A 16,998-nucleotide genomic window follows, 5' to 3' on the forward strand; every position below is an offset into this window, starting at 1 on the left:
ACCCTGCACCTCCTAGAAAAGCCAGCCCCCGCCAAACCACCCTCTCCCTAGACCCATCACCCCGGGTGATGCCACCCGCTCACCCCCCACCGGGAACACACCAACCCCCGAGGCTGAAGTCTCCAAAAAACAGTGTCCCTTCGGAGCTGCCACGGCCCCTCTGTGTGCCAGAGGGGTCAGGTGCCTCATGCCCGCAACGCCATCCCATGGCCCTGCTCTATTTTTACCACCCTAACCTTTCGGGGCAGGACTGTGTGGTCAGCAGGCAGGAGCAGGCAGAGTGGGGGAGCCGGCCCCCCCACGGCCTCTCCCTCGGCAGTCCCTGCCTGCCAGCCAGCCCCATCCCGCATAGCCAGGATGGGATGGGCTGGGTGGTCCCCAGCTCCCAGATGTTATCCCGGGGTGTCACCGCAGCTCTGCTTCCCTGGGGTGGCACAGCTGCTGCGGGTGGGCAGCATCGATTGGATGCCATGACCAGGGTCCCTCTCCCAGCCTCTCACAGCCTCTAGATTTGGCTGGTGTCAATTGAAACCAGATTTTGGAGAGGAAAAGTTAATTTTTAATTCCCTCCAGTTATTCACTGATTTTTTTTTTTTTTTAAACTTTTGACCCTGTCTCAAAGAAATTCTCCCAAGTCCTTCTTTCCCTGGAGAACAAAAAGAGCCAAAGTTATTTATTGCCACGTTAAGGGGACTGTTTACAGGTGCTCTCCTGCCCTGCCCAGACCAAGAGGGACGGCCCCATCTTGTACCTATCACTGTCCCCATACCCAAGTTCATCACATTGCCATTCCCATCCCCTCTCCAGTGGGATGGAGGCACACACAGGAACTGATGGGTGCTGTGACAGCCAGGGCAGGTGAGAAGAAGTGGGGGACCATGGGGGCTGAAGGAAATGGTAGAAGTTGCAGAGGGTTTGAAGGAGGTGTCAGCACAGAAGGTGATTCTGAGCATGTTGGTGTTCCCACACCTTGGGGCTGGTGAGACCAGCACCGGACAAGAGGTTGCCTTTGGGCTGCCAGGCCTCTGGCATATTCCCATTCAGGATGCCCATCACCCCTTCCCTTTCCCCAGGACACGCTGTTGAAGCCAGCCCATCCCTGTTCCCTGGAGTACCTCCACACTGCAGGCTGCCCTTTCTGGAACACAGCCCCAGTTCCCAGGACACATCTCCCACCCTCGCTGCAGCAGCCACCACAACCTGCCTTCACCGCACCGCTGTATACCCAGCTCAGAAATAAACGGCCATTATCCCACCCAGGCTGGCTCTGATCTGTCCCCGAGGTGGCCTGGGCACACATGGCACATGGCTACCTCCTGCTGCTGCTACATGTCCCCAAGGGTCAGCCCTGCTCCATGCCAAGTGACAGCATCCGTGTGGGCCAGCTGTGCTTCACGCTGGGGTGATGGCATCCTGGTCCCCAAGGGTCAGAGCCCTGCTCCATGCCAGGATTATGGCATCCTCATCCCTGTGAGTCAGACCTGTTCCGTGCTGGGGTGATGGCATCCCAGTCCCCAAGGGTCACAGCCCTGCTCCGCCCCCTTTCTCAGCCAGAAATAACTTGTGTCCCGTGGCTGGACCTTGGCATCTGGGCTGGAGCCCAGGACGTGTTGGGGCAAGCAGCAGGAGCCCAAGGGTGCCGTAAAGGGCCAGCAGGGGCCACCGAGTGCTGGTGACTGCAGCTTGGCTTCAGTCTCATCCCCAGTGCAGCAGGAGAAGCATCTTCAGTCCCCAGCATCTGGGGTATCCCCTGGCCAGGTAGGGAAGGTGAGGTCCCACGCGGGGGTCAGCAGCTGGGTGGGTGCACAGGGCTTGGGGATGTCCTTGGAAAAGGGGACACCACCACTGTGGGGGTCAGTGTGGAGTCTCCCTGGAGCGGGGCGGAGGGAAGGATGGGGTGCAGGTCCCTGGCTCGTTGTGGGGATGGTTAATGCTGAACTCAGAGCTGGCAGGGAGCTGCGTGCCAGGCACCCCAGCCCCATGGAGACCCCGGCACTGCAGGGCCCTTAGGGGAAGCTGCCCAGCATCAGCCTGAGCTGAGGGATGCCAGATGCACCCGAGTCGAGCAGCACTTGTGGAGCCGAGCACCCCAGCAGTACAGGAGGGTTCTGCTGCAGATGGGCAGCTCAGGGGGCTCAGACTGGGGCTGGTTTCCAGCTGCGTCTCCACAATGGAGCAACACAGACGGGTGGTCCCATGACCCTTCTTGCTGCTGGCTGGGCTCACCAGCTCCCTGCAGGTTCAGGGTTGCAGCTCCTGCACCCTTGGGGCCAGCAGCTGAAAATAGCTCTGCTAAGGCGGAGGTGCTGGGGGGGTGGCAGCCAGGGCCCCCGCTTGGCTGGCAGCTGCTGCTCCGAGGGTGCTCGAGGCACAAGGACAGTGGCTTGCTGTGGGCAAGGACAGAGGCAAGGACGGTTTCTGCCCTAAAGAAAGGCAGAGAGGAAGAATGACAGGCAGGGGCTGAGGGACAGCATGGTTTGAACATTCCCTGTGTCTGTTGAAGGGGACAGCGAGCGATGCAGGGAGATGCTTAGGGATGGTGCTGACGAGGGGAGATGCTCAGCTGAATCCTAGCACGTCTCTGGGGCGTGTCTGCAGCTGACACATGCCCATGCTTGGTGTCACTCCCAGGGTGCTTCTCTCTTCCAGCCAGACAGGATCCATCCCCCTCCCACAGACCTGCCCCAGGAGCACGGCAGCAAGTGATGGCCATCATGAGACCAGGCCCTCAAGATGGTAAGGGGGTGCAGGGGTGTCACCAGCCCCAGGGCAGTGCTGCCCTCCTTGACTATTGCCCAGACCCAGCTCTGGTTGAGGCCATTGGCCCTGCTTTCACTGGAACGGTCCATGCACAGGGTGGGAGAGGCTTCTTGAACCTCTAGAGCTCTCTAACAATTCCTCACACTGAGGAAATGCCAGTCCCTGGCACGGGCAAATGACCCAGCCACAAAACAGGGACCCCAAGGAGGGGATACACTGTCTGTGCTGGCTTGGGAGTCCCCAACACTGCAGCGTCCTCAGCTGTAGCTGTGCTCTCCCAGCCTCCCCAGAGCCCCAGCTGGATCTGGGGAAGAAGATGAGCACAACACAGGATGTGATGATCGAGGAGCTCTCCCTGCGGAACAACCGCGGCTCCCGGCTCTTCCAGCAGCGCCAGAAGCGGATGCAGCGCTTTGTCTTTGAGCATCCCAGTGGCTCCAGGCAGGTGGGTCTGAGGACAGCCCTTCCCTGGCTCTTGCAGCCTTTCCAGGGAAGGAATTCCTGGTGGAGTCAGTGGTCTCTCTGCAGGGCAGCCATGCTTGGCTGACTGCTATGCAGAAATGGAGAGATGTCCCAGTGGGCTGGGCATGGAGATGGGCAAACACGGGGTTCAATATCCACCAAAGAGGAGGGGGATGGTACTGATCCCCCTCTGCACCCACTTATTGTCTCCTGCAGCTCCCAGGGCAAGGGGCAGGTGGCTCACACCACACTGGGAAAGGTGATTCAGAAGGGACAGTGAATGAACAGATGGTGAGTAAATAGAGGAAGCTCTGAGGTGCTTTCAACCACCCCCTGCGTTCCAGCTGGGGCAGGGGGAGTCCCCCCCGTGCCTGTTAACTCTCCCCTCCACAGGCAGGGGAGAATGCTGGGGGCCAGGAGAATTATCACTCCGAGCTCCATGTGGCAGCATCACCCCAGGGTGGCCCCCCAGAAGTACCCAAGAAGTCAGAGAAGGTCTTGCACATGAGCAAAGTCCTGAACCCCAGTGCCTTGGCCCCAGGTAAGCCAACGCTGCCTGCACCTGAACCCGACACTGCTGTGATCTCAGCAACGTGGGGCTGGAGGCAGTGAGCTGCTGCCTGCTCAGGGGTCTGCCCAAAACCCTTCCCCAGAGATTTTAAATGTACAGATATATATACCTACATATTTATGTTATAGATACGCATTCCTGGCCCCAGTAACAGGTCTTCCATGGCCATGCAGAGGCCAGGCTGTTCCCAGCCCCCTGCCTCAGCCTGGCTGTGGCCCCAGCAGCCCACACTGTCTCTCCCCCTGCACAGGGTACTCGAGCCCCCTCAAAGAAATCCCCCATGAGAAGTTCAATGTCACCGCCATCCCCAAGGGCTACCGGTCCCCATGGCAGGAGCTCTTTGGTGACAGGGATGATGCCATGTATGGCAAGAACCAGCTGCCCATGAGACCCCCTGCGTGGGACTTCAAGAGCTTCAACAGGTAACAGGGGCAGACACCACCAGCCAGGCCAGCCCTTGGCCAAGCCCTTCAGCCTCGAGGAGCACCCACCATCCTGCCAGGGAAATGCAACAGTCTATGCCCTCCTTATACCCCACAGGGGCACAGCGAGGGCTCAGGATGCTCTTTTCCTGCTCAGGAGCTCCTCTGTGGCTCCTTGCAAAGGTCCCTGCCTCCAGCAGTTCTCTCCCAGATCTCCTCTCAGCTGCACCACTGGGTTTGCATAGCCTTAAGCAGCTTAATCTCACTGGGTAACCTCAGGGATGAAATTTGGGAGGGCCAACTCTTATGCACATGGTCCTGCAGAAGGAATCACTCCTGTTCCCAGCTGGGCTCAGCTCTGGGCTGGGTGGAGGAATGACACAGACAGTGCCAAGTCTCTTTCCTAATTTCCTTAAGGTATTCAAGCAGCTGCTGGAAGCAGTGGGGGTATAAGGTTAATCTTCCCACAGAGTGCTAAGAGGTCACCAGACTCCTTCCAAACACCTGCTTGAGCCCAAAGCCTCCAGGCCAGGGGGTTTCTGGTGGCTCAGTCTGGCAAGCTCCATGCCCTGTGTCTGCTTCTGATGGAGCATGGCTGGTGCCTCCTCACACCTCCAAACTACACCAGGGTCAAAGTTGGGACCCTGGAGGAAAGACTGCCAAGACAGATCTCCTTTCTGGAAAGGTGCTTGGTGGGGGTCCAGGAGATGGAGATCTGGTGATGCCTTTTCCTGGTCTTAAAATCAAGAGTCAGACACGGTTAGAAGGGGAAAAGGGATTTTACCTTGGTATTTATTTTAAGGATCCTTAGGTGCACACGTCCAGGTCACATGCATCGAGATGCCCCCCGCCGAGTCTGTCTCCCCAGCATTGGGTATAACATTATAGGCTTTACTAATTAGCATATCTATCAAAGATTCCCCAGTGAGAGGCTCAAGTGAGCCCCCCTCCCCAGGGAACCTTCCCCTGGATGGTTCTATCTTGGTTTACAGAATGTGTTTTGGAGACGATCTTGGGCTCTGGGGCACACTGATCCCTACCTATGAAGCTTCTAAAATGTTTAGTCTCTCAGCTTGACAAACAAGTCCAAGAATGTAGGCAACAAGCACTAGGAATACAGAATTTGTAAAAAGGTATAACAGGGTTATAAAAGAAAAGGCAAAAATCTTCATGGCATCAGTGGTAGCAAAGCACCAGCAGCCCATGGTAAAATAATGAGAACTGAACTTTTGAGCTGAACATCATCCCAGGGAATCAGCAAAAGAAGTCCTGTCTGTCCTTTTTCCCGAAAACCTCTGTCATGAGGATGGAATTATATTGGCTTTGGTGGCCTGGCTAAAGTCACCTTCCAGTAGGCAAGTTCCCACTGGAGTTTCCCCCCGGGACACAGCACTGCTCCCCAGCAGACCACGTGCCAACAGCAGCTCCCCTGCGCCCACCCCAGGGCTGGATTTGAGGCGTGGGGGACATGACTGCTGCGCTTTGAGTACTTGGCAGAAGGGGCTGTAGGGGACCACAACCCCTCAGTGTGGGAAAAGCCATCCTAAAGGGCAAAGATGAGCCTGGCCACCACTGTCCCTTTGCTGCTCTCCTCCCCCTCAGCCCCAGGGTTTTGCCATGTGGCTCTCCTTGAGGAGTTACAGCCAAGGAGGCGCTGCAGGGGGAGAACAAGGAGCTGCTGCTGCAGACACTTGGCTCTTTTCTTTCAACATTTAGCCATGTTCCTGCCTCAGGATTTATTTATGGACAGGGACTGAAGCAAGGGCATGTTTCTGAATAATACTCTACCCTGTACCATTTCTCCCCTCTCACACACTGCCTTTCTATTTAAAGTCTTCAACTGTAATTTAATACAGATGGATGCTAATTTAACTCCAAGCCTCTTGCCACCTCCTCTAATTCTTCAGTGAGGCAGGAAGATTCAGAAAGCCAATCTGCCTTTAACTGGGCTTTTCATGATCTTCCAAGCTGTTGGCTTTTAAATCACTTCTCAGCTCAAATACCAAACCACAGAAAAACAAGCTTTTTGGAACAAACTGGCTATCGAAAGCCAGTGGTCTTGCCTAAGGCTAGTTGAATCCAAGCACAGCTCTCATGGGTCACAGAGCAAGGGCAGGTCCACCACCTCCACAGCAACTGCGTTAAAGCAGGCTGATTTATTCCTAATTTTAAATGTTCAGAGTGTGATGCAAAAACCTTGGGCCATCTTGCTGAGGTGTGCTGCCTTAAGAGAGAGTGAAAACCAAGCTTTGACAAAGACTCTCTTTTCCCATAAGAAAGTTCCTAGAACAAGCCTCTCTCTTTTGCCTTTCCCCCTCTTATTTCTCCTGTTGCAAAACAGTGCCACATTATTCATGTGCTAGCAGTGCTTCCCAAAGCAAACATTCCCAGTTTTGCCTCACTGATAGCTCAGCCTCTATGTGCTGCTCCAAAACCAACATTCTTGGCTTTTTGGGGGCTGGCACACTCTTCCCCAGCCCCTTTCCACATTTCTCTGGAAAGAGACGACAGCTCTTGCCCCCACACTGCTCCTCCTGTTAGTCATTGTTCATGAGGAGCCGTCCCAAAAGGTGGGAGGGAGCCAGGGCCAATAGAGGTGCACGTGCTGGAGTGATCCGGAGCAGAGCCCTCAGCCTCAGCCCTCTGCAGGACACAGGAGCTGCAGACAAGGCACTTTCAAGCACTGTCACTGGTGTCTGAATCTAAGCCCTTCCATGTGCAGAACACTTCCACCAACACCCAGGCCTCGAACCCCACTCTCCAGGCTTGCCAAAGCTTGAGTTGAGGTGAGCTCTGTACCAGAGAACCACCTTGCTGGGCTGGCAGGGCTCTAACAGCGTGCTGGGGAGGAAGAGGAGGGTTGTCATTTCTAACAGGCATTGCTACATTGTGCTGGACTCAGCAAATCCAGACTTTTTCTAACACCTTCACAACATCTCATGACTAAGTGTGCTTCTCCTTGTGCTGCAGGACTCCGGCCCCGTTTGACAGGGCATTGGTTGGTGAGCTGTTCTCTTTGCCCACCGTAGAGCTGGATAACCTGAGTGTGCTGGAGGTGATTTCCCACAGGCCCAACTTCAACAGGGTGGCCCAAGGCTGGGTGCGGATCCTGCCGGAGAGCGAAGAGCTGTAGGATGTGCGTTCCCTTCTCCATAGCCACGGATGGTTCCCTCACTGGACTCGGACACACTCACAGGGGAGGGGAGGGGGGGGCAGGTATCCTTCAGGAAAGCTCAGCTGGTGGGCTCAGGTTGTCATCTTTGAATGGGGTTTAAATGAGCTTGAGTGTGGGACCATTCTGAATTCCCCTTGCAGTCAGTGCCAAGCCAACCAGCCAAGTCCTCGCTGTTAATCCAGCAGACCCCTGCAAGTTCCCGTACAAAACATCCCGTACAGCCTGTCCTCCTCCCTGCCTCATGGAAAACGGCAGAACCCCAGCTGCAGCACACCAAGCTGCCCCACTGCACCTTCACTGACATGCGACACCTGCTCGGACAGCTGGTGCTTTTGCAGAGAAATTCCATCTTCAGGACAACTCTGCATCTGTCATTCCAGTCAGGACGCAGAGAGGAGGTGATAATGGAAGAGCAGTAGCAAAACAAGTTACTTGATGCATTGGCATGTTAAAAGCAGCTACCTTGAGCTTGGCTGGACAACAAAAACAAATGAAGGAGTGGGAATCTACCTGTTTACCAACACAGCACAGCCAGGATAGAGGGGAGAGGAATGCTGGGAGCTGGGAACTTGTGCCCTGTTTTCCACAAGCTGCTGGCTAGCAGCTATTTTCCCCTTCCTACCGCTATTTGCATGCCTTGCTTGAACATCCAGTCTAGGCCCTTTGAGTGACTTATGCCAGATTTGCTTCATGTAGTTGGTCAAGGATCAGGCCCTGCCTGGACCCGCTGCCCTGCAGAACCACACCAACGTGGGGATGCTGCCAGGGTGTTCTGGTAACTTCAACAGCAGTGGAAAGGAAAAGCAGCATGGCTGTGCCTCCAGAGCAAGCACGGGCCCCCCTGGGAACGTGAAAATCAGCAGTGAGGATCCAACTACACCAACGTTTTCAGCAGTGACACACAGTGGGACATGCAGCTAACAACAGCCTACAGTCATTGGAACATCTGGGCAACCCCACTCACAAAAATTGCTGACAACACAGGCTTCCTCCAATTGCTTTTGTCAGGTTCCTAATGTTACCCTTACTTATACTCCCAAAAGCACCAGGATAAAAGTTCCTTTTTCCACCACTGTGGTTAAATGGGGCGAGTAAATGGTGTGGTAAAAATGCAGCTAGCAGCTATCTCATTTGTAAAGTTTGTAACGCTGTGCAGAGCAAACCCCACGCAGGGATTCTACTGCCACAACACATCATTCAGGTGGGAAGTTTTCATTACTCTATGTCTCCCACAGAAGAAGGAGGGGGCAAGCAAATGGAAAGAAAAGAGGTTTGTTCCTTAGAAATAATAAATCTATGATGCTTAAATGCTGCCCTGTTCCAATTCCATTTCCCTCCTCTTCGTCCATCAGCTGCAGAACCTGGGCACCCTGGGTAACTGGCTGGAAATAATAAATAAACTGGGATGATGTGAAGCCTCTTGCATTCCAAATCTGTCACAGCACTCACAGATCCCAGCTATGGAGACTCAGGGCCAGAGCAGTGGTAAATGCCACAGCCCCCTCCCATCCACCAGCAGCATCTGCTGTCCAACACCACCCTGGGACAGTTCTTCCTGACAAAAGCTGAACTAATTACCCACACCCAAAGCCCAGCTCTTTCACCACAGAAAGCCAGCCTGTGGTGCCACAAGTGCTACACCTCCTCTGACAGGCTGGCAGGGCTGGCACCATGATGGGACCCAGTGGCACTGTACAGGACAGCACATGAAACTAAAATCTGATGTGCCTGTCCTTGCCCATGTAGGATCTTGGCTGTGGCTGCAGTCACATAAAAACCAGACCAAGTCCTCAGACACTGTGCTCCAGGAAGCTGGGTCAAAGCACAGTGTTGAAAAATTCAAATATTTTATGTACTTTTTAAAAAACAAGCAAATGAAACTTCAGAACGGGCCCCATCCTGTTACAAAGACATCCACAGATTCACTGCATGAAAGCAGCTAATATGGAGATAAACCTAAAATCCTCCAGCCACACGTACACAGACCTCACTCAGCAGCAGGCTGCAGGCAGGATACAGCTGCTCCCAGGCAACCACTACACTTGGAGCACAGAAAGAAGAGTTTCACATCTTATCAAAGCAAGATGAAGTAGGACCCATGTCACAGCTTACAGGGACAGTGTCTCACAGGCCTTGAGAATCCCAAATCTCCTCAAGAGCAGCTTGCAACTGCATCCTGCCCTGCCCTGCAGATGCAGGCAGCACAAGCCCAGGCTCTGGGGCCACTGAGGGGGCTGTCACCTGGCTAAATCAGACAACTGCTGACCTGTCACTCCATGTCATGCCCGCACTGCCTGGGGGCTGCTCGCTTGACCCAGCATTCGTCCTGCTCAGGATGTACAGGATTAAAAGTGATGCACTAAAAAAGGATTTGTTTTCTTGTCTTTTTTAATCAAGAAGTCAGGATAAAGGAGAGGGGAAGATTTTGTGTAGTGGTAAGGCCAAGCCATGGGTTTGGCAGGTCTGCTGAACTTGTTTTTCAACTCTTACTCAGTCCTGGTTTAATACCTCATTAGAATAATATGTCATTAGTTATCTGATAGAGAAGAGTCTCTGGTTACATTTTAACAGTCCATAACCTTCTGACTGAGGGTATCAACAGGCTTGAAAAGCATTTAGTTTTGTTTTTCCAGAAGTTTATTTCAAAAGTGTGCCAATGGGATACACAGACAGCACTGTAATTCTGGTACCCCAGACCCACAGACCCCCGACAGCCCTTCTGTCTGTCCCTCACCCACCCCCCACACTAATAGAAAGACCTGGGACGTATCAAGAATTCAATTATAAGCGGAGACACGGAGCTCAGCTTGCCCTGTGGCTGCAAGCAGGGAAATAAGGCGTCTCTAGCTCACCCACAGCTCAACATATCGTGCTACCATGGTAACTAGAAAATAACATTTACTTCAAGGATGACGGTGGCAGGATGTGCTAGGGGCTGCTGTGCTTTCCTGCGTGGGCACCCATCCTCTGGGGATCCTGGGATGGGTAGTGGATGGGGCCTGGGGCTCTCATGAAGGGAGGTGGGGGTCCCATGGCGTGGAACATGTGTGGTCCGAAACCTGCAGAAACAGAGTTGGCTGCTTCAGGCAAAGCAACAGAAAACCCAGTGTGTGTGTGTACTGCTGCTTCAAAGTACTGACACCACAGCTGGCTGACAGCTGTGCCTCACAAATGTGCACACCTCCCATCTTCCCTGAACTCCTGCCCCTCTTTTCAGTACAACTAGGGGCAATCCCTACCCAATACACATCCTTACTCGCAGATAAAAGCTGGTGGGGGAACCAGGCAGGTGTCTGTAATACCCATCTGAATGTTTTCTACTCAACCACAGAGCAGAGCAAATGCATTCACAAGAGTCCAAAATTCCATTAAAAAATAAAAGCATCTCTGGATAGATATACAGAGAGCCAAGGACACGCTGGCATTCAAACAGCTGCAAAATTACCCTTTGAAGTCTGGGTTAATGTGGCATTTACACAGCCAGCAAAAGCACTGAGTAGGTCTCAGTACCAATAACAGGGATCTCCAACATGCCTGGGAATTTGCAAGCAAATACCAACCACAACAGGCAGCTCAGTTTAATTAAACTGTGCTGACAGCTCAGTTTAGATCATCCGTTTACACTGTGTGATCACGGATGAGGAAAATCAGCTCAGGGCATGCATCAGTGCTGCAGCACGGCCTGGCAAGGAGGAAGAGACCATCTAACACTGAATTTCACACCCCCACTTGAGCGGGAAACACAAGTACCTGGAGGCGGTGGTGGAGCGATGCCAGGAGGAGGTGGCAGGGCAATGTTCACCACGGCAGAAGGACCACTTGGAGGTAGATTGAAGTAATTTGCAGAAGCCTCCTCTTCTGCAGCTGGAGGAGGGGGGAGGGCTGCAGAGAAAGTACATACAGCTATGGAAAACCTCTCAGGCAAGACAAGCAGAGGGTCTGCCTCCAGAGAGGGAGCACAACCCATGCTTTCAAAAGGGAAAAATGAATGTTGCATGTATGAACTGGAGTGCAAAGCAGAACTGCCCTGAAACTCCAGTTACCAACTTCCTTCATCTGAAACCAGCTTTGCTTTTTCCATCATCGCCCAGTAGACTAAGAAGACTTCTAAAAAGTGTGGGTTGCCAGTATCTCTGACCTAACTAAGTTGAGTTCATCTTTAACTTTTCACTCATCACATAAAGAACTCTCTTTTCATCAAGGATTTGCTCCTAGACAAAACTCATCTCCCATCCAGCTGGATCTGCTGCAAACCTGCTTTAACTGCTCTGGGCTCACCACTGCCTCTACCATCCTGAGGTGTCACTGCTCCCAGAAGTTTAACAGCAGCCTTGCTCATGGAAGTGGGTCAGCATTAAGTGTTTCAGAGATTAATACAACTCCCTTACCTCCAGGAAGCCCTGGAACTGGCTCCAGCTTTATCCCGGATTCTGTAGTGCCTTCCTTGTCCTTTTCTTTTCCTCTTGCTGCCTGGGACCTGAAAAACAGACAGAAGTTTGAGAATAAAGATGAGAAAAGCAGGATAAGGAGATATTTACACCACAGTAGTTTCACATTATCTATTCCAGATCCATTTCTTCAGGCCAAAGATGAAAAACTCACAGAACATCAGACAGATGGCACCAAGTTTGCAAACAGTGCCTACAGGAGATGGACTAGGAACAAAGCTACCAAAACTCAGCCATAACCCTCAACCAAGAAATCCCTTATGCTACTTGTGTTATCTCCAACTTGTGTTATCTCCAACCCAGATCCCAGTGTAAAAAGAAAACCAAAATGCAAGAGGACCCCAATTATTTACCAAACAAGTAACTACTTCTGCATAATAGCCAATCCTGCTCATCAAGACTGTAAACAGAGAAAAGAACCTTGCATCCTCCAGGCTTTTTCCCCCTACACTCACCTTCCCCATTTGACGTTGAGCCTGCGGCCGTTGACGATGAGTTTGTTGAAGGATTTCTCAGCAGCCACCTCTGCAGCCTGTCTGGTGGCAAACTGGATGAAAGCACATTGCTGCCTCTGCACCACTGTTATCGTCCGGATCTCCCCAAACTGGTAGAAGTGATTTCTGTATGGGGAAAAAAATTGACTATGATTCCCCACTCCCCCTAGTCACAGAGTGCAGGGCAGGTGAAATAGAGGTATGCTCAGAAACTTTCTCTTCTCCACCCCCTGTTCAATCTAATCATTAGAAATCAAGGATCAATCAATCAATCATAATTAGCCCTCTGCGCAATTACGAAGCAATAAAAGCTCTGCACCAGCTTCTCTCAGTAGGTAGCTAGAGGATACAGAACTTCCTTGTAAAAAGGGTTACACAGTATCCCAAACAGCTCAGAAGGATGACTCATCTTTAAAGAAATAAATTTCAATCAAAGCATTTGAAATGTGCCTGTTTGTTCTCCAACAAGCTGGCACTCCTCTGCACCTGCCCACCAACCAGTTCCCCATTAAGAAAAACTGAAAGCCAGATTTATTTTTGTTCCTCACTTGAAGAGCTGTTACCAAAGTGTCAAACAAAAAGGCAAGGGCAATACAAATTCACCAACACACCTGAGATCTGATTCAGTGATGGTATCTCCAAGCCCTCCAACATACAGTGTAGTAATAGTCTTGTCTTCAGGAGGATCTAGACGAGGCATGGTTGATGCTCGTTTCAGAAGTTTGTCAGCCACAGGATCATTAATTCCATAGTAACGATCTTTGATGTTCTGGTCAGCCAGAGGATCGTCTGGATCTGTAGGTTTCTCATGTCTAAGGTTCAATAAACATAGGATTTTATAGCATTGGGGATGACTGAACGGATTAAAATGACTGCAGCTGCCAGTTTCCCTTCTCAAGGCCTCAGGTCAATTATATCCTTAACCCTGTCCACATAAACATGCCAAAATGGAACAAAGCCCTGAAAACTTCAACTGCAGCCAGGACTGCATCAAGTTCTGAATGAATGGCACTTCAGACAGCTCAACACCCAGCACTGCATAACACAAGAGCTGGGTTTGAAACACCCTCTTGTTCAAATACAAAGATCTCTGCTTGAGGGGACTGATGCCATGAAGGGGAAAAATGAACTACACAAGAGAAGAGCTGCAGTCACTGCTTTGGCAAATCACACAGCCAACTTCTTACAAACCAACCTGCCACCACAGAGATTCATTTTCTGGCACTGGATTCAAGTTTTGCCCTGACCCCAATCACTGTAGTGTGTCTCCTGCCCACGGCAGCATCTCCAAGGGAAGCAGCATCTGACTGTGGTGAACAGATTGACTGTTCAAGCTGTGTCTGTACCTGTAGGGACACTCCTCTCCTCTCTTGCACTCCCCTTTTACCCAGAAGGAACAGATGTGAGGACGGTTGCGTTTGTAGTACGGAGTGGTTCGGGCCAGCTTCAGCAGCATGTCACTGGTAGAAGTAGCTTTTCCTAGTGCACCAACTGGTCTAGTGCCATCAGAATTGGCTATCTAAAAGCAGGTAGAACACAAATAATTATGTGTGTATCAGCACTGAACACTAATGCACAGAATCAGAGCATTCTGATTAAAAGTGATTTTAAGAGAAGCTAGGTCATTGCTCCCCTTTCCTCCCCACACGCAGCCACACAAAAAGCATGATCATGGCTACACTTACCTCTCGCTCCATGTTCTGGGTGTAGTATTCTTTGTTCACATCAGATTTAGGCATTTCATCTTTAAGGGAGAGTCCTGCATCCCGGACTTGGATAGGCAAACCTAAAATGAAACAAAAAACCCCCAACAAATCCATATGAAGAACAAGCTGAAAGAGCAGAAACAGTGATTTCTGCAACCTGCAGTGACCACAGATAACTCATCTGCTGCTCAGGGAAACCACTCTGTCCTTGAACCTCTGAAGAGACAAGACCCCCAAGACCTGTTCTTCTCAAAGGCTGTCCAGTGCCAGTTACATGCACACATTTAAAGTCATTTCACCACATCCCATTTCAGAGGGCAGCTCCTTGTCTTGGATCAGGTTTTTGGGTACACACCATATTCCAGGTCCAGCAGGCAGGTCTGACAGACGTTCTTCAGCTTGCTGCAGGTCTGGCACACTTCTGTCTTCTTGAAGCGCATCCGCACCCCGGGGCACCAGCGGAACACTGTGAAAGGCCTGGCACAAATCTGGGACAGAAAGACAACACAGCTTCTGCTTCTTGCATGGAAACAAACTCCAAACTCACCCAGCCTCTTCAAACCATAAATACAACTTCTTTGTCCTAAAGCTAAGACACAGAGCTCAGGAAATACTTGTTTCTGTTTGGGGCTTTACTTTGACAAGAGAAAATTTTAGGGAAGTTCTTTTTCTTGTTGTTTTTCTTTGTATTTATCACAATAACCCGAGTGCAGATCTACTCAAAGACACAGAAATTCTCTTTGATTCCAGGTGATGTCAGTGTGGAGCTTCTAGAGATGAATTACAATGATGGATACATCAGGCACCAGCACAGCAGCAACCCGGGAGAGGTTATGAGATCTTTGGTCCAGAAGAGTGATGCTCCCTCTCATCTCATGGAATGATGCATCTGCTTCCTCTGCATGTACAGCTTGAGCACATAATACAATCTCAATCTGTACAGATTTCAACATATACCTTCTCTCTACCTCAGACGAAAAGTGATAAAAGGGCAAAACCCTCCTTTAATTTCCCTCAGTCCAGGCAATACTGAGTATTTCCTGCTCTTGGAAATAACCGTGGCTTTTAGACAACCTACACAAATCACCACGTAGCCATGAATAACATATGCACAGCAGAACCCAAACTCCAGGTATTTTGCACTTTTGAGTAAAAACGACAGACTTGCACAAGAAAACACAGATCATTTAAGATGCTGAAGGAACTTCAAATACAGTACAACAGTATTCACAAAACCTCATTCTGATAAACGTGAAGATTGTTTAGACAGACTTAGGATATGCTCCATAATTTTACTATTTTAGGACCAACTGACTTTGTCTAACAAGCCAAGTAGACTGACCTAAAAATGTATGGAGTTACATAAACATTTTAAGTTAACCCAGATAAGCACTCTTCTGAAGCTGACAGGTTTTTAATCATTAAAATGTATTATTCCTAGATCGCACCTATTTTGACATTCTTTCCTCAAAAGACACAAACATACCTTGCATTCTTTCCCATATTTTTCTTTGGTCTGAAATATAATAAAAAACAGTAAAAGAAAACATGAAATATCAATTCAACATAAAACATAAAACATATCATTGACACTGTAACAGAGTAGGTTTTTCATAATTATGCTGCATTTAGACTCACTCACCCCTGTGTATTTGGCTTACCCCTTGGAAAGTCAACAGGACAAAAAAAACCCAATCCTAAATACTTTCAATACACTTTTGGTTTAGAAACATTCATTAAAAACAGAGTATTTTAAGTCCCACCTTCTGTACTGATGGAAGGTGAGAACGAAAAGGAGCATTAACAGCTCTTTTTAAGGAAAGATGATGTGACATGAAAGAAGCCCATGAAAACAAACAGGTTTTGAAATATCACCTATACTAGCATTAGGGTTATGTTTCATAAGAACAACACAATCTCTCTCAGGAAACTTTGTGGAACACAAATGTGAAGCAGATCATGTCAATGTAGGTCACAGGCAACCAGGCCAGGCAGAGAAAAGCAACATAACATGGACTGACTCACCCTGCAGAGAGGAAACCAAGGAAAACAAACAGGAACTTAAACTATCTTCATAAGTCACCTTTAACTGAATTTTAGAGGTGTGTGTCACATTTTAGAAATTGTGCTGATTAGTATTTCAGCAGCTCACAGCTCTCCATGTTGGAGTTCGCCAATACTAAAACTTCATTTTCTATTATTTCCTGAACTCCAGACACTGGACTGTGTCATCTTCCTCTCCTTTTTGATTGATTTGTTCTATAATCACACCCCTAACCATGGTATTACACACCAGCAATGGCTGGAACCAGATCCTGTTGTGCAGAACCAGCTATTCAGGAGTGTGTGTTCACTTCAGCATCTCCTCTTGTACCCAGCCCTATTTTAGTCCCCAACCCACAGTTTTAGGGCCACCACAGACAGAGGGAAGGACTGCAGGGTCCAACAGGCACATACCATCCGAATATAGGGATTTTCTCCAAGACATGTCTGGCACAGGATAGGGAAGTCCTGAATCGAGCAAGAAGAAATCAGGAATTTTTAACAAGCTCTGCCATCACAACAGCATTCAAGTCACACTCTGAGAAATGTTCTAGTTTAACTCATCAAACAAATTAAAAGTTACAAATGGATTCAAAGACACCGTGAGAGCTGCAAGACACGACCCAGGCCCAAACTATTATAGAATGATAACCTGCTGGCTATTGTAGCTTTAAGTAAAACTTGGAATAAACAAACAAAAAGCGTGTTCTTGAGATCTGAACCTGTCAGTGCACGGACCGCAGCAGCTGACACCGCCCCCCTTATCCCTCAGCAGCGATTGTTTGCACTGGGCCCGCTCAGGAGATGCTTCAGCTCGAAGGGACGCGGCCACGGGCACACGAGGGGCCCAGCTCAGCCCGCGCAGCGCCGGAAGGGCTCCGAGCCGCCACACCCCCGAACCACCGCCCGGGGGGACG

The 16,998-nt window shown here is 50.3% G+C and overlaps 2 protein-coding genes across 4 annotated transcripts; one reads left to right on the top strand and one right to left on the bottom strand.

The window, feature by feature from the left end:
• Positions 1-6: 6 nt before the first annotated feature.
• Positions 7-8,805, top strand: MYOZ3 (myozenin 3). Of its 3 annotated transcripts, none has more exons than XM_017728107.1 (7): positions 7-1,767; positions 2,650-2,736; positions 3,042-3,205; positions 3,439-3,513; positions 3,616-3,763; positions 4,044-4,215; positions 7,186-8,805. In XM_017728107.1, the coding sequence occupies exons 2-7, from the start codon at positions 2,706-2,708 to the stop codon at positions 7,346-7,348; spliced, it is 753 nt and encodes a 250-aa protein (XP_017583596.1). In that variant the 5' UTR covers positions 7-1,767; positions 2,650-2,705; the 3' UTR covers positions 7,349-8,805. The 3 variants fall into 3 exon arrangements, with proteins under 3 accessions (XP_017583596.1, XP_008627143.2, XP_017583597.1); XM_008628921.2 differs by having other exon boundaries at positions 7-1,758; XM_017728108.1 differs by having other exon boundaries at positions 7-1,758; positions 2,654-2,736.
• Positions 8,806-10,009: 1,204 nt separating this feature from the next.
• RBM22 (RNA binding motif protein 22) lies at positions 10,010-16,955 on the bottom strand. The gene is made up of 10 exons (XM_017728106.1): positions 16,496-16,955; positions 15,525-15,554; positions 14,394-14,526; positions 14,018-14,118; positions 13,679-13,851; positions 12,944-13,144; positions 12,294-12,458; positions 11,779-11,867; positions 11,141-11,272; positions 10,010-10,449 (listed from the first exon to the last, which is right to left on the bottom strand). The coding sequence occupies exons 1-10, from the start codon at positions 16,496-16,498 to the stop codon at positions 10,319-10,321; spliced, it is 1,158 nt and encodes a 385-aa protein (XP_017583595.1). The 5' UTR covers positions 16,499-16,955; the 3' UTR covers positions 10,010-10,318.
• Positions 16,956-16,998: the final 43 nt, after the last annotated feature.

Source organism: Corvus brachyrhynchos, unplaced genomic scaffold, assembly GCF_000691975.1.
Source record: "Corvus brachyrhynchos isolate BGI_N302 unplaced genomic scaffold, ASM69197v1 scaffold21, whole genome shotgun sequence".
Classification (NCBI taxonomy): Eukaryota; Metazoa; Chordata; class Aves; order Passeriformes; family Corvidae; genus Corvus; species Corvus brachyrhynchos.

Coding starts and splice junctions, on each gene's coding strand:
- MYOZ3 (XM_017728107.1), top strand. CDS start 2,706: ATGGCCATCATGAGACCAGGCCCTCAAGATG. Junction 2,737..3,041: donor GAGACCAGGCCCTCAAGATG/GTAAGGGGGTGC, acceptor GTGCTCTCCCAG/CCTCCCCAGAGCCCCAGCTG. Junction 4,216..7,185: donor GACTTCAAGAGCTTCAACAG/GTAACAGGGGCA, acceptor CTTGTGCTGCAG/GACTCCGGCCCCGTTTGACA.
- RBM22 (XM_017728106.1), bottom strand. Junction 13,852..14,017: donor CCCAGAACATGGAGCGAGAG/GTAAGTGTAGCC, acceptor ACCTGCTTTTAG/ATAGCCAATTCTGATGGCAC. Junction 10,450..11,140: donor CGCTCCACCACCGCCTCCAG/GTACTTGTGTTT, acceptor CTGTTTCTGCAG/GTTTCGGACCACACATGTTC.